The sequence below is a fragment of the Zophobas morio genome, unplaced genomic scaffold (genome assembly GCF_036711695.1).
Source record: "Zophobas morio isolate AGI-343-1 ecotype UQ-CSIRO unplaced genomic scaffold, CSIRO_AGI_Zmor_V1 ptg000002l, whole genome shotgun sequence".
Taxonomy (NCBI): Eukaryota; Metazoa; Arthropoda; class Insecta; order Coleoptera; family Tenebrionidae; genus Zophobas; species Zophobas morio.
In genome coordinates, this window is record NW_026972107.1 from 6,368,482 (window position 1) to 6,385,890 (window position 17,409).

The 17,409-nt window shown below is 36.1% G+C and overlaps 1 protein-coding gene across 1 annotated transcript in view; it reads left to right on the forward strand.

Annotated features, from left to right (window-relative positions):
- The window catches only part of Rg (rugose), a 255,743-nt gene that overhangs the window by 161,096 nt on the left and 77,238 nt on the right, over window positions 1-17,409 (forward strand). The window contains exons 29-30 of the mRNA XM_064051786.1: window positions 589-712; window positions 762-898. Coding sequence (XP_063907856.1) covers window positions 589-712; window positions 762-898 — 261 coding nt within the window. The remainder of the gene's footprint in view (window positions 1-588; window positions 713-761; window positions 899-17,409) is intronic.

Below are 17,409 nucleotides of genomic sequence, written 5' to 3' on the forward strand. Positions count from 1 at the left end.
CTGGTAGTGCCGTTTCAAATAAATTTGTTGATCATTACGAATATCGCTAACTTACTAAATTATTTAGTTTAAAAACAAACATAGTCGTCTGAGGATTTCTTCCCTTAAAGAAATTTAATAACAAATATTTTATAATTAAAAAAATATATATCGCATGACACAAATAAACGCTTCCTGGTAAAGTTCATAGTGTGCAAATCTGCTGTTATAGCACCGACAGACGATACCGTACTTTGGGTATAATTTTCTACCATCCATCAATGATCTACCAATAAATCAGTCAAATAAATCAACATTAAGTGATCGCGAATGTTTGGGTGGTTGCTAGACCGAAACGAAAACGAATCGCTTCTAAATTATATTAAAAAAACAACTACATACTACCATTAGTGTCGTCTAATTTATCACCAAAAAGTTGATCGTTTCCTTGTCCAACTTCAACTTAAACGTGATTGCCCAACCCATCGTCTCTTATTGACGGTGGTGTAATTGATACTCCTGCCTGAATGCCGTCCGATCGCTATAAATTCAGCTCTATCATTAATTTTTCATTTTGTCGGCGCATTGTAATCACACTGTAATAATTAGGCCCGAGAAGAGTTCCACGCCCATTTGGCCGCCACGAGGAACCAACAACAGATCCAGCCGAATGATTTAATGGACGACAGTGAACTTTTGACTGATGACAGAGAGTTGGATAACGATTTGACGGGTATTTGTGTTAGAGCAATTAAAAATGTGGCATTAATGATCAATTTTAGGCCCCGTCAACATCAGCACGAAGGCGAAATTGATCGCTCCGGGCGTGGTGGCTCCGGGGATGGTCTCGATTACATCTACCGAACTGTACTTCGAGGTGGACGAGGACGAGGCCGAGTTCAGGAAGATAGACACGGAGGTGAGTTAAGAGCGTGTCAGAGAGTGTTTGACATATGATAATTATAAATAGATTAAGGAGGCTTCGAAATTTAATTATCGGGTTCGGGGCCGAGGTAATTTTTTTTAATTGGTTGTAATGATTCGGTAGTCGATGGTTGCGGTAATCAATCTAGTCGACGATTTGGAAGAGGGGTTATTAAAGCAAAAGATGCAAGTTTGTCATGTTTACATAAGGTTGTCGGCCGGACCCGCCCATACTTCTCATTGATTTATTGTTTTCCTGATGAATATGCAACGTGCATAACAGATTTCAATAAAGGAGGTAAGATTAATGGACGATTGAAGCGAGAAGAAAACGACAGGACTGGCTTCAGGCTTTTACGCGCCCAAAGAAAATTTTTGCCTTTAAAATTTTTAATTTAACACTCACACCAAAGTCATACAATTTCGAATTTCCTCCCCCAAAATTTGCAAATGGACCCGTCTGGACGTTTTTACGTCTACTGCGCCGTTTTCTTGTTATGTTGTTCGCAACGTATTTATATTCTAAAAATAACTCGGGCTATTTACACCCTAAGAAATCTTCTTCCAAACAACGCCTTATCAATTTACTAAATCCTTATTTATCAGTTTCTGTTAAACAAGATTTCAATCTATTGCTTTGCGGCAACTTTACTTTCGTATCGTTAGTCACAACTTGTTAAGATTTGTTTATTTTAAAATAAGTGTAAAATGGAAAAAAAAATCGACTGCTAATTAATTATGATTTTTTTTTTTTTACAACTGTTGTAACAGTGGCCGAAATTGTCGGTAGAACAAACGTTGGGTTTAGAATTTCACAATTTCGGTGTGCGTTTACTAATAATTTATTCAAGAGTAATTTTATAGTAGTAAAATAAAAAAGATGATGTGCCCAAGGGCGGTTGCTTTAGCCATAGTATGCCGGTCTAAAAATTCGCATGATTGTTTTCGCCTCAGCGCCGCATTAACCCAACCCACGTTGTATGTTTTCGGATAATAAAAGTATCAAATAACTCACTCGAGGAATATCTGAGGGTTTTTCGAAAGAATTTATGCCCAAATAAAACGATACGGACTGGTTGGTACCTGGCCACAAAACAAACAGAAAATTTACATAACGTTGAGAGCCGCGGTACGCTTTTTTTTTCGGTCCGATGCCCGTCCACCGATGTTATAAAATCAATTGGGTGGTGGTTTTTTCAAAAGGTAGGTGGCAGCAGCCGGTTCGCCGACAATCTAAATAAACAAACAAATGCACACGCTCACACACAAGAGATAAACCCCCGTGGTTACTTGTTGCATACGAAAACGTGGTAAATCACGAGGCCGGCCGTTGTTTGCAAGGCACTGATTATAGGATTAGAGTTGTAGCGTATTTATTACGAGTCCTCATAAAGAAAGGCAAGCACAGCGATGGACGTTATCGCGCATATTAAACGCCCTGCGAAACGTCAACTTAAATAATTCCGCCCATTCACTAAGCGCCCCGTGCGAGGCATTACCGACTGGAACACACCTCAGGTTTGTCCGTTACTCCCCCACTGTCGAAGGGAATTTTTGCCGCAGTATGTATGGTCAGGACAAGCCTTCGCCGATAAAGCGGCGGTTGTTAAATGATGTACGTTGTTAGCGTTTTAAAGAAAATTCTGCAAAGCATGTTTTTATTATGTCGTGAGAATGTTGGGTACAAAATTCTATTAATAGCATTTTTATTAGTAATGAATAATCCATGTTGCAACAAGGGTTTTGATATATATATATATATATATATATATATATAATCTAATGCCTTGTTTAACCTCAGGTGCCCAGGTGTGTCCAGTCATATTTCACTGTGTACAAACTTAGCCCACTTTTCTTGTCTTTGCCATTATTTTTGTTTCTTCATTTCTTTTAAGATCCTAGGTTTTCTTTGGTCTTTCACCTGGTCTTCTTGTCGTTATTTTTCACCTGCCTGGTCTCTTTCATTGTTATCAGATGACCGATCCACTTGAATTGTTTTTCTGTCGCCTTTATTAATTGTTCCACATTCAACTCTTGCCTTATTTGATCATTCCTTTTTCCATATCTTCTCGTGATTGCCGTCATTCTTTTGAAATATTTCATTCCTATTGCTTGCAGCCTGCTTTTCATCGTTTTCGTCTGCATCCATCTCTCACTTCTTTTGTATATATTTCTATTCTTCTTCTCCGTCACTCTACAGTTGTACTCCTACACATTTAAAACTTTTCACTTGCTCTAATTCTATATCGTCTAGTTTTATTTATCAGGTAATCTACGATACCACTCAAGCAATTGTCAAATTTTATATGTATATTGCGAATATCGTGTATTTGGTAAAACGCTAATCAAAATTTGGCTAATCATCCCTACCAACAATTTGTTGAGGTTATTTCCAAAATTTACAGTAGTAAATATTATTTAAATTTTATAAAATAAGATACTCCTGCACATTCCGCGTTGAGTTTTTATTCTAGACATCCAGGTTTTTTGAAAAAAAAAATCAAAATCACAACAGCTTACAATTTTAACATTGAAACTGCAAAACCGAATGCTCTGAAATTTTGCAAACGTTGTAAGGTTATCGTAAGGGTGGAAAACTGAAAAATCGAAGAATCCCAACACTGAAATATTGAAAAATTAAAAAATTGAAGAATCGAGAACCTGAAAAGTCGAAAAATTGAAAATTTTGAAAACCCAAAAATTGAAAAACTAAAAATATCAGAAAACGAAAAATTGGAAAATCGAGAATCTGGAAGTTCAAAAATCGAAAATTTCTATTCAATAAATTTTTTTCGTTTATGTCCCTCTAAAACAGTAATGATTTCATTTTACATTTTTGCCGAATAAATTTTCTGTAATTTATATTTATAACAAGAATAAATGTTTGTGCTTCCAAAAGCATTGTTTGTTATTTCAAATCCAATTCCCATCTGAAGGACTCAGATTGGATTATGGAACGTTTTAGGTGAAATTTTTAAATTGAAATTAGAAAGTAAAATGGTACGTTTCACCCCACAATTTTCTTTCATCTATTTAAGCTATTTTTGCCTGTTTTTTCATTTATTTTAAGGTACTGTATCATTTTTTTAACCAAACAGATCAATTTTAACGTAGAAGATTTTTTATTGCTTTTTTATAAAACAAAAAGGTCATTTTTTGTCGTATTTTTTTTAATGCGTTTTTTACCATTTCACCCCATTTTGAAGATTATTTTTTAAAAAGTTGTGGATTTCTAAAGATTTTGACCATAATTCTTGCGGATCCAGATAGAAACCGCTGACTTTGAAGTTTAAAAAAAAAAAAAAAAACACTTCAACGTCAAAACTGGCATATTTTCTTAAAAAAAAAAATGATAAAGCACCTTATAATAAATTAAAAAACAAAATGTAGGGTAAAACGCACCTTTTTACTTCCTACTAGTTTGCCCCCTTTTTTTTTGGTATTTAATTTTATAGGATTGCATACTCTTGCATGTGTGATTTATGAATCCGTGTCGAATTTTCACCTTAGACATGCAGATTTTTGGACAAAGAATCAAAATTGTATAGCAACATTTTACAATTTAACTTTGAAATTGTACAACCGAATGCTCTGAAAACTTGTAAGCTTTTTAAGACTATCGTAAGCATGGTAAATCGTTCATCAAATTTTTTTCGTTTATGGCTTTCTAAAAAATGATGACGTCATTTTATAATTTTACAGAACATATTCCCGCATGTGTGACTTATGAGTCCGTGTTGAGTTTTTACCCTTGACAACCAGATTTTTGGAAAAAAAATCAACATTGTATAACAAAATTTTACAATTTAACTTTGAAATTGTAAAAACCGAATGCTGTAAAATCATGCAAATATTTTAAGATTATTTGAAACATGGTAAATTGTTAATCAAAATTTATCCGTCATTTTACATTTTTGCCGAATTTCTTCAAATCAACGAGTATTTTTGGGAAAAAAAACTGAGTATGAATTAATCAGTTCTTTCCTCTGCGTTGAGGACACAAAATCAACCAAATTTCATTTTCTTTCAACAGCTGATGAATCTAAACGTGTAATAGTCGAATTGGGTTGAAGTATAAACACAAACACTAGAAGTTAAGCATATACTGAGACATTGAAAATGTCTACATTTTTCTCCGTTAGTTTTATAAACGTTAACAATTATCACAAAAACGAAAATCGCAAAATCTAATTTTATGGTTTTTTAAAGAGACGGACTTTGTCGAACTATACTTCAAGAGCGAGGGAAGTTCTTTCAAAAAAGCCGTTCTCAATGTTTTCCCTAGCTTTGTTTTTCTTCTTAGTGTCATCAAAATTGCAAAAACAACATCATTTTTTTCCAAAATACTAATATTACCGGCAGAACTGAAAATAATAATAGTAATAATAATAATACCCAAACGACATATATGTCTAATACCAACAGGGTCCCACTTTGTGAATTTCCCGGTGGACCCCCACGTCCTCAATCCGACACTGCGTCGCTTACACTTACCATACTTTACACAGCCTCTTTTCGTCCACAAAGTTAATTTCGTCTTCTTCGACTGCTTCTCTTTCTTCATCTTCTTTTTACTTCCCATGTAATCCGGCAAGTGACTACTTTCATGTTTTCTCAACATTTCATGACTTCTATAGTATGAAAAATAGGTTCCCCGTTTACGTCTGTCCGTCTGTCGCTGTGTTCGTACTGTATTCTCCGAAAGGAATCGGATCGACTGTTTTATGTTTTATATGTATTTTAAGAATATCGTAATCAACAACGATTTATTGACGTCACCTCTAAATTTTGCATGGTAAATGTTATCTAAATTTTATAAAATGAGATACTCCTGTACTTATTTATGGTTTATGAATTCGTCCTGATTTTTCACCCTAGACATTCAAATTTTCGCAACCAGCCACTGATTTTATAATTTTTTAAAGAAAGTGGTTTTCTTGAACTTCAGAGGCGACGTTGTTTTAAACCAATTTTTCTTCTTCCGTAATTTTACATTTTATTGTTAACATTTCTTTAAAGTATTGCTGTTCACCTGTTCATTCTTTCTTTATCATTCCCAATATTCTACCCTCGTTATTTTTTATTTGCCTTCGTTTTCTTAAAATTGTAATTACTTTGTAAAATTTTTTTTTTTATTCCCTTTACCATCTTTTTGATTTTTTATCTCCAACTTTATTTATTTTTGAATTTTCACAAACTTGTTTTGCTGTATTTAATTTTTCAGTGTTTTCTCTTCCTTCTGTTTATATATTTTTCTGTTGTCTTTGTTTCCATTAATTTGTAACTCTTTATGAATAAAATTGTGTTGTACTAAGCTTTTTCTTTTGGCTTCCCAGACGTATGCTAAGGAAGTAATGTAATATGATCCATCCGCCGAATGGCTAGTTTCAGGTTTTCACGACGTTTCATAACCCCTAGAGTACGAAAAATAGTCTTCCATTTCCATCTGTCTGGACCGTCTGTTGTCAAATTTTATATGTACATTAAGACTATCATGTAGATATAAAACGCTAACCAAAATTTGGCTAATCATTCCCACCAACAATGTGATGACGTCACCTCAAAATTATAAATGGTAAATGAATGCCACAATGGCCTTATGAACGAGTTACCTATTTATACCATTTTTTCTACCGCGGACGTTTTTTTTTTTGCAAAATTCAATTGAAATTTGCGTTTTTTTAAATCCGGGGAATTTTGTCGTGGTTGGTGATGGGTTGGTCTGACACGAACCACGAAATATTTGAAGTTCGAATCTTCACAACAACAACTGTAATCGAATCAATTCGAGTTTTTGTAAGTTAAAATTGGTTAAAATGTCTTGTGAAGAAGTTAGTGAAGTCCTTACGCCTCCCGAAATACGGGAAATTTTAATTTGACATTTGCTACTGACATTCACCTGACATTTCTCGTCATGGCTACCAATCTTACGGATCTAAATTACACCAGATCTATTTCAGAACCCCTTTCGGCTATTAACGAACCGCTTTGACGTTATTTGGGTGCTTTAATAGCTCTATTAAAAAATCAAAAAACGTGCGCGGTAGAAAAATGGGTTTTAAACCATTTTTAAAAAATAACATAGGCTTGCACCTGTAGTTTCTAAATCCGTCTGAAGTTTTTGCTTCAAGATTTTTGAAAAAAATCAAAATTGTATAACAACGTTTTGTAATTATATTTTGAATCTGCAAAATCGTAATGTTTTGAAATGTTGCAGACGTTTTAAAATTATCGTAGGTCTGATAAATTTTGTATCAAAATATCGATTTCCCCCGGAATTTTTTTTGTGACTTTTTTATAGGGTATTATCAATTATCTAATTCAGAGAGACTCGTTTTTTAAACACTCGCTTCGCTCATACTAAGCTTATACACACCACTTTCCAATGTTCCATATTCTGTCGAATCTGTCTTTCTCTTTATTTTTATACGTATTTATTATATTATATATAAACTTAAAAGAATATAAACATATATAAATTAGATGAATCTAGTCACCAATAATAATAATAATAAGAATAATCTACGAAATAATGAATTCTCATTATTAACCGTAATTACTAATTATTTACCTTACTAAAACAGTAAAAAACACGTATTGGTTGTACTTCTAATGCGAAAACATTTAACCGCGAATAATTTTACACGTTTTTTTCTTCGTACTTCTTATTTCTAAATACCGTTGCTTCACTCGCTGCATTAACATTTTTTCTTGCGACGAGTTTCTTCACAATCAACTTAATTCCGACCTGTCCGCCGTCTAAAAAAACCGAGCCCCCCGCCATATCGGGCATTACGGGCCTTAATCGTCGACTTCCTTTTCGGATCAATCCGATCAAACTAAATGAAAATGAGCCGATTTAAACCGCAAACCGCGCGTTTCATACTTTGAAAAATTTGCGAGCGTAATTGGACGCGTTCGAGGATTTATAAGTCGACTCATGAATAATTGAATATTAAATACCCACGATGCACATGCACGCAATCATGCGTCCTGAATGCACCAAGGAGGAGTCGTTTTGTAATTCTCGTCAGAAATTCGCGAAAGGAAAAAATCCGTATTTTCGACGCGCGTGCGATTTCAATTAGACGGTGGTACCGTTTGGAAGCGTTTTGAGAGCGTTTGAGCGAGTTTTATTAATTAGCGTGGGGAGTGATGCATAGTTTGAGTGCACGAGATATGATTCGAATGGATATATCTGCGTTAATTAATGCTCGTCTTATTTTCAGGCATGTAAATTGCATGTTTGCTGAATAAATTTCGAATTACAAACGAGTACTTAATTCAAAACATAATTAATTATATACTATTTGTATTCTGAACATAAGTCGTGTTAACTTGTTTATGTCGTTGGGTTTTAACGCGCTCGTAATTTAAAGCGACGCTCTTCATCATTTCATAATTGGGAGTGATTTTTGTGATTGAGGTGGGACGCTATTTATGGAATAGGAGAACGAAATTGGAACGGTGTGGTGTTGGATACGTTACTGATAAGAGTTTCTGAGTTGTTTTGTAGTGGTTTAGTTTCACGGTTGACCGAGTCGTGGGGTGGAGGCGGACTTTTTCTTCGAACTTGTTGTTTTTCAGTTTATTATGACTCAGTCGAATCGGTAATTTGAGATATAAATTGAGGCAAACACAATTTTAGTTTACAGTATGGTTTATCGAAAGGAGTTTTTTGCTCTTATTTTCTAGATCCAGTGGTTTGGCACAGAAGGAGAATTTTCATCTCGAGAAAAATCGTCTCCGAAGAGCATAAGAAATTCATGCTTCACTTTTACTTCCGTAAAGGTTAGCAAGTGAATGGTGAATGGGACTGAAGCCCGACCCTATTTTCAGGAATTTCGTGAAAAATTTCTTGGTGTTGTTCTAGAAGCGATTTTTTTAAAGACAGATTACGATTATTTCTAGTAAGAAATCAGGAAATCTCATTCGCAAAATTGAAAAATATTGTTTCCATTGACAAATGAAACTGTGCATTTTCAAAACCATTTTCTCTTTGTAGTTACGATCTTTCGCAGTTCTTGCAGAAAGGAATTATTTATGGTGTGTCTGCAGAGAGAGTTTAAATAATTCAGTTGGAACGATTTATTTTAAAGTGAATTTCGCTTGTCGAGAATAACTAAAAGACTACTCCGCAGCTGCATTTTGATTAGTTTTTACCAACGTTGTAGTAAATATTGTAGAATTTTTTAAACAAATATCGCCTAACCTGCTAAGATTCCGATGTACTTGTACGCTTCAATTCTAAATGGTAGAAAAATCCACATCCGGCATCTTTTCCACCCGCCCATTTGTTTATTTAAAAAAGCGCCCGTCCACGATAATGACCCGGCGCAATACAAACGTACGAACCCATAAATAACCCGGTTTCTAGTGATAACGGCCGGCATCCATCACGGCTCCGGGTAATCGAGTGCCGGATAATCACTGGAATTAGCCGCGGACCATCTCGGTGGTCCACGATGGGACTACCGTAGTCCCACGCATCTCGCAACACCCTGTCACAATCGCTCTATAATTATGTTATAAATTATAACCGATAATCGTTTAGCGTGGACCGCCTCGGGCTGTTTGGTTTGTTTGGTGACCGCTAATTGAAATCGACGCGGACGATGAGATGGAGGAGATCATCACGATGCGGGCTGGGTTTGGTCATTTTTTCTGGTGGTCTTTCCGAGCCCGACTATAAATCTCGCCCGAAACGGAATGGGCTGTTTCGTGGTCGACCACTGGAGCGAGTGTCATAATTGACGGGGTCGTGTAATTGGTGATGGGCGAATTAGTGGTCGATGGGTCGACGACTTGGCAGAGGTCGATAATAATTCGAGGAGGTTACGATTTAAATTTTATCCAGTAATCTTCAAACCCAGCCTAAGCGTGCAATTCGTCCTGGATAGTCGCGAAATAGACTTATAGTGATGGTTTGCTCTGTGTTGGCGTAATCAATTAAATATAGACAACCGGCTCTTTCTTTTCCACGATAGGTGCGTATAGCAATTAATGTTTATTATCTTCATCGCGGCTCGAAAAAATGGAAAAAAATCCCATCGGGATTCCATTCCGTCACAGTCGCAATTAATGATATCCGACTCCTGCATTAATACGGCGACTTTTTCCCTCGTTAAAATGCTTTCGTTGCGACGGAGGTGTTAAATACCGATCATTGATGTGGCCGTCGCAAAAAAAGGAGGAATCCGATACGTGCCGAATTCAAGAGACGATAAAATTTTATTGTGTATCGCGAAGATACGTGACGGTTTTTGGCGAAAGGGGAGAAAAAAACTACAAGTCTAGGTGGAAGGCTTGAATGGTACAAAAATAAACGGACATAACAATGGAAACCAACAGCACGTCATATCAAACGACACGCGATTGTCGTCGGGTTTTATTTATACGGGAGCTGGGGGAAAAATGAATTTCGTCACGGCCACGCCCTCTGCATGCTGATGAAGGCGACTTTTTCTAATCTTAATGTTATGCGTGTGTTGACACGGAGAGATGTTTCTATTAAGAGGCGCTGGCGCTGCTAGAGGTGAAAAGTGGAGGTGGTGACATTGTGTACACGTTTTTTTCGGATGGATAAAATCCACTCATCGGATGCACAATAATTGCTTTGTGATTTATATGCATATGAGTTTTCAGACAATAAATCAGCCATGCGTCAGCTGTCAAACTCTTGTTGCATGTGCAATTTCCACCTTGAGTGGGTTTAAATTACGTTAAATTATGTAAATTGTTTTGGCGAACTTTGTATAGTATATCTTCATCAACGGCATTTTTGTGTGATGCATTTGCTAGCAGGATATCAAATTATCACAAAATTTATGAAGTTGCGATAATAATATTAACAAAAAAAATGTTTCGACGCATTTTAAAAAATTACTGCGTCTCCAAAATTGCAAATTTTTCAATTTGTATACAGTTTTAATTAACGGACATTGCATCCAGCAACAGCTGTCATTTACTACAAAAATGGAAACTTGATTGGATTATTGATGGGTTTCAAAATCGGAGCTGTTGATGCAATATCAAGAGGAAAATATAAGTCAAATGTCGAAATGACGTGTTCTGTGTTGTATAAATAAGCATTTTTATACCAGTAAAATCGTCAAGTAGAAGTAAATACCAACAACTGATTTTTGTATTTAAATATTATATTCCACACACTGCATGGTTACGTATTTAATAAAGAATGGTATGGCGTGGTAAAAGCTAGATTTGTAACCAAATTCCAAAAATTATTTCAATTTTTACTTCCCGAGCGTAAGCTAAGGAAATATTGTAATCGAGTCCATCGGACGAATGGCCACCTTTGTATTTTTTGTCTTGCATTGGTAATGGCCTGTTACTAGTATTATCTATGTTAATCACGTCATCACAGAGTTGTTTACTCATCAAATTAAGAAGGAGTCTCCCTATTTTCTTGAAAATCGAGAATGCGCCCAGCGATATTTAATAATAATTGAAATTAGCGTTCCCGTGGCGCAGGGATTGGGGGGTGCTATTGACACCGGTTCATACGTTCACCGAAAAAAATCGAGGAATTTTTATGACTTTGTCCCAGATGTGCTGTTTACAATTTGTCACGTATTTAACAATAACACTTTCGAAAAGTTGCACAACAAAAATGTATCAGTCGTACTAGGCTGTTACCATTTTATTTGACGTGTTAGTGTGGCGAATAATTAGAGCACAACTTGTTGTACCCCTACACCTAATTTCGATTGATTTGTACAACTGGTTCGCTAGATATTTAACCGTTTCCATTCATTCATATATAAAGGTTATTAGAAAACAAACTTTTTTTATTTTTCTTCAAAGTGGAATTCGTTGGACTGTACTTCAAGGGCGATGGAAGTAACCTTGGACCAATTTTTTTTTCTCTCGGATTGTGTATTATCTATGTTTATGACGTCATAACAAATTTTTTATTGATGAAATTACTTCACTTTCTTGAAAAAGTGAGAATACGGCCATCTTTATTTAAAAATGTAAAACCTTCTCGGGGGCGCCAGATGTCTTTTTTAAAGAATGGAAACCTTCTCGAGGGTCCCAAACTGTCTTTTTTAAAAATGTAAAACCTCGGTGGCCCAAATGTCTTTTTTTATTTAAAGAATGTGAAACCTTCTGGGGGGACTGTCTTTTTTAAAAATGTAAAATCTTCTCAGGGGTGCCAAATGTCTCTTTTTTATGTGAAACCTTCTCGGGGGTCCGAATTGTATTTTTTTAAAATGCAAAACCTCCTCGGGCCCCAAATGTATTTTTTAGATTATGAAACCTCCTCAGGGGTCCCAACTGTTTTTTAAAAATGTAAAATTTTCTCAGGAGCCGCAAACACCTTTTCTTTAATGTGAAACCTTCTCGGAGGTTCCAACTGTCTTTTTAAAAATGTAAAACCTTCTCGGGAATCCCAATTGTCTTTTTTAAAATTACAAAACCTTCTCGGGGCCCCAAATGCATTTTTTTTTTTTCAGAATGTGAAACCTTCTCGGTGGTCCCAATTGTCTTTTTAAAAAATGTAAAACCTTCTCGCGGGCGCCAAATGCCTTTTATAAGAATGTAAAACCTTCTCGGGGCCCCAAATGTATTTTTTTAATTTTTTTAGAATGTGAAACCTCAGGGGTTCCAACTGTTTTTTACAAATGTTTTATTGATGAAATTACTTCACTTTCTGGAAAAATTGAGAATACGGCCATCTTTATTTAAAAATGTAAAACCTTCTCGGGGACGCCAGATGTCTTTTTTAAAGGATGTGAAACCTCCTCGAGGGTCCCAAACTATCTTTTTTAAAAATGTAAAATCTTCTCACGGGTGCCAAATGTCTCTTTTTTATGTGAAACCTTCTCGGGGGTCCGAATTGTATTTTTTAAAAATGCAAAACCTCCTCGGGCCCCAAATGTATTTTTTAGAATGTGAAACCTTCTCGGGGGTCCCAATTGTCTTTTTTAAAATTGCAAAACATTCTCGGGGACCCAAATGTATTTTTTTTAGAATGTGAAACCTTCTCAGGGGTTCCAACTGGTTTTTTAAAAATGTAAAACCTTCTCGGCGGCGCCAACTGTCTTTTTTAAAAATGTGAAACCTTCTCGGGAATCCCAATTGTCTTTTTTAAAATTACAAAACCTTCTCAGGGCCCCAAATGTATTTTTTTCTTTTCAGAATGTGAAACCTTCTCGGCGGTTCCAATTGTCTTTTTTAAAAATGTGAAAACCTTCTGGAGGGCGCCAAATGTTTTTTTTTCAGAATGTGTAGCCTTCTCGGGGGTCCCAACTCTCTTTTTAAAAAATGTAAAACCTTCTCGGAGGACCAATTGTCTTTTTTAAAAATTCAAAACCTTCTCGGGGCCCCAAATGTATTTTTTTATTTTTTTAGAATGTGAAACCTCAGGGGTCCCAACTGTTTTTTACAAATGTTTTATTGATGAAATTACTTCACTTTCTGGAAAAATTGAGAATACGGCCATCTTTATTTAAAAATGTAAAACCTTCTCGGGGACGCCAGATGTCTTTTTTAAAGAATGTGAAACCTCCTCGAGGGTCCCAAACTGTCTTTTTTAAAAATGTAAAATCTTCTCAGGGGTGCCAAATGTCTCTTTTTTATGTGAAACCTTCTCGGGGGTCCGAATTGTATTTTTTAAAAATGCAAAACCTCCTCGGGCCCCAAATGTATTTTTTAGAATCTGAAATCTTCTCGGGGGTCCCAATTGTCTTTTTTAAAATTGCAAAACCTTCTCGGGGCCCCAAATGTATTTTTTTTTAGAATGTGAAACCTTCTCAGAGGTTCCAACTGGTTTTTTTAAAATGTAAAACCTTCTCGGCGGCGCCAACTGTCTTTTTTAAAAATGTGAAACCTTCTCGGGAATCCCAATTGTCTTTTTTAAAATTACAAAACGTTCTCGGGGCCCCAAATGTATTTTTTTTAATCAGAATGTGAAACCTTCTCGGCGGTTCCAATTGTCTTTTTTAAAAATGTGAAAACCTTCTGGAGGGCGCCAAATGTTTTTTTTTTTTTAGAATGTGTAGCCTTCTCGGGGGTCCCAACTCTCTTTTTAAAAAATGTAAAACCTTCTCGGAGGACCAATTGTCTTTTTTAAAAATTCAAAACCTTCTCGGGGCCCCAAATGTATTTTTTTATTTTTTTAGAATGTGAAACCTCAGGGGTCCCAACTGTTTTTTACAAATGTTTTATTGATGAAATTACTTCACTTTCTGGAAAAATTGAGAATACGGCCATCTTTATTTAAAAATGTAAAACCTTCTCGGGGACGCCAGATGTCTTTTTTAAAGAATGTGAAACCTCCTCGAGGGTCCCAAACTGTCTTTTTTAAAAATGTAAAATCTTCTCAGGGGTGCCAAATGTCTCTTTTTTATGTGAAACCTTCTCGGGGGTCCGAATTGTATTTTTTAAAAATGCAAAACCTCCTCGGGCCCCAAATGTATTTTTTAGAATCTGAAATCTTCTCGGGGGTCCCAATTGTCTTTTTTAAAATTGCAAAACCTTCTCGGGGCCCCAAATGTATTTTTTTTTAGAATGTGAAACCTTCTCAGAGGTTCCAACTGGTTTTTTTAAAATGTAAAACCTTCTCGGCGGCGCCAACTGTCTTTTTTAAAAATGTGAAACCTTCTCGGGAATCCCAATTGTCTTTTTTAAAATTACAAAACGTTCTCGGGGCCCCAAATGTATTTTTTTTAATCAGAATGTGAAACCTTCTCGGCGGTTCCAATTGTCTTTTTTAAAAATGTGAAAACCTTCTGGAGGGCGCCAAATGTTTTTTTTTTTTTAGAATGTGTAGCCTTCTCGGGGGTCCCAACTCTCTTTTTAAAAAATGTAAAACCTTCTCGCGGGCCCCAAATGCCTTTTATAAGAATGTAAAACCTTCTCGGAGGACCAATTGTCTTTTTTAAAAATGCAAAACCTTCTCGGGGCCCCAAATGTATTTTTTTATTTTTTTAGAATGCGAAACCTCAGAGGTCCCAACTGTTTTTTACAAATGTTTTATTGATGAAATTACTTCACTTTCTGGAAAAATTGAGAATACGGCCATCTTTATTTAAAAATGTAAAACCTCCTCGGGGACGCCAGATGTCTTTTTTAAAGAATGTGAAACCTCCTCGAGGGTCCCAAACTGTCTTTTTTAAAAATGTAAAATCTTCTCACGGGTGCCAAATGTCTCTTTTTTATGTGAAAACCTTCTGGAGGGCGCCAAATGTTTTTTTTTTTTTAGAATGTGTAGCCTTCTCGGAGGTCCAACTCTCTTTTTAAAAAATGTAAAACGTTCTCGTGGGCGCCAAATGTATTTTTTTTTTATTTTTTTATAATGTGAAACCTCAGGGGTCCCAACTGTTTTTTACAAATGTTTTATTGATGAAATTACTTCACTTTCTAGAAAAATTGAGAATACGGCCATCTTTATTTAAAAATGTAAAACCTTCTCGGGAACGCCAGATGTCTTTTTTAAAAATGTAAAACTTTCTCAGGAGTACCAAATGTCTCTTTTTATGTAAAACCTTCTCGGGGCCCTAAATGTATTTTTTTTTAGATTGTGAAACCTCCTCAGGGGTCCCAACTGTTTTTTAAAAATGTAAAATTTTCTTAGGAGCCGCAAACGCCTTTTCTTTAATGTGAAACCTTCTCGGAGGTTCCAACTGTCTTTTTAAAAATGTGAAACCTTCTCGGGAATCCCAATTGTCTTTTTTAAAATTACAAAACCTTCTCGGGGCCCCAAATGTATTTTTTTTTTTTAAAATGTGAAACCTTCTCGGGTGTCCCAACTGTCTTTTTTAAAAATGTAAAACCTTCTCGGGGGCACCAAATTTCTTTTTTAAGAATGTGAAACCTTCTCAGAGGACCAATTGTCTTTTTTAAAATTGCAAAACCTTCTCGGGGGTTCCAATTGTCTTTTTTTAAAATGTAAAAACCTTCTCGGGGGGGGCATAAATGTTTTTTTTAAGAATGTGATACCTTCTCGGAGGACCAATTGTCTTTTTTTAAAATGCAAAACCTTCTCGGGGCTCCAAGTGTACTTGTTTTTTTAAATGTAAAACCTTCTTACGGGTCCCAACTTTTTTTTTAATATAAAACCTTTCCGAGGGCGCCAAATGTCTTTTTTTAAGAATGTGAAACCTTCTCGGAGGTCCCAACTGTCTTTTTTAAGAAGGTGAAACCGTCTTTCTTTCTATTACGCTGGGACTAGTACTTTCTATATTGTTTTTACTCTATAAAAGTAATCAAGAAAAAGTAAAATTCCGCAAAATCAAATTTTATAATTTTTCATAGAAGCAGTATTTGTTGGACTGTACTTCGTAAGCCAGGAAAGCGCTGTCGAAATAACTCTCGACCAATTTTTTGTCTTACTGTACATATTTTAAAGCATTTCCGATATTTTTATGCATTTATTTTATACTTTTTGCAGAAATGGTTGTTATTCACTTGAAACGGACATATCAATCATAAGTGACTACAAATACACACATAATTTAAATTTTTTGTCAGTGTACGTAGCGCCGGAAGTTCGTGTGATAATGAGTACTAACTGAACTGAAGCATGTAAATGGTAAACATATAGTTTATGTTTACTAATAGTGATAATTTTACTTACATGTTAGCGCTAATTGTCACAGTGATTATGTTTTTCGACTTCCTTGACAAGTTAGCTTTGAAGTCCTTCCCGTCGTGCCATTTTTTTAAGCGACAACGTGTTTGCACGTGTAGGTATTCGTGTGCATTCTTCAGTAACAAGCCACAGAAAGACAAAACGTTTTTCTGCTTGTTTGAAGCGAAGACATTTTGTTTAACCAAATACGGCAAAAGCAGTGGCAAAGGTATTCGAAATTCTAAACTAATAAAATAAAATATGTGGATCAACTGTTCTTACAAGAGAAATTTAGCAAAAGAGGAGATACCATAATTTGGTTGTAGACAACATCCCTTTTTAAATGCCACTACTCCTGTCTTTAACTCTAATAGATTCTTCTCTAGATATTATCATCAGATTTCGGTACTGACCAAACACCAACTGAAGGGTAGAGAAAACCCTAAATCGTCGAACCTCCCCGTCGCCAAGAATCGCGCATTCGTCCATCTCTCGTATAATTGATACTGCGGGAAGCCAACCGTACCCACGCAGTCAATCACAGTTCCCGCTGCGATACAACATCCGTACGTCTGCGTTCTTTGTCTTAACCCCCTCGCCCATTAAAATTTCATGAGTCCCCATGCACCCGACGCCGCATCCATCATCCCCTCTACGCCGCTCCTGATGGTGGTCCGGTTGCCGAAACGGGTGGATTCGGAACGGGAGCCGGGCCATTATTCATAACGCGCAAATATTTACACAAACGCGGAGAGCGGGACCCCCGCCGAGCCATCTCTACCTGGGCGGACGCGGAGGACGACCCGATGCCAAAACAGAGTCCGCCGTCCGTCAAAGCCGTAGATGCGTGCTGGATGATGGACGTGCGGACGTTTACCGAACAACACGTAATTAGTCGAGTGGTGTGCGTC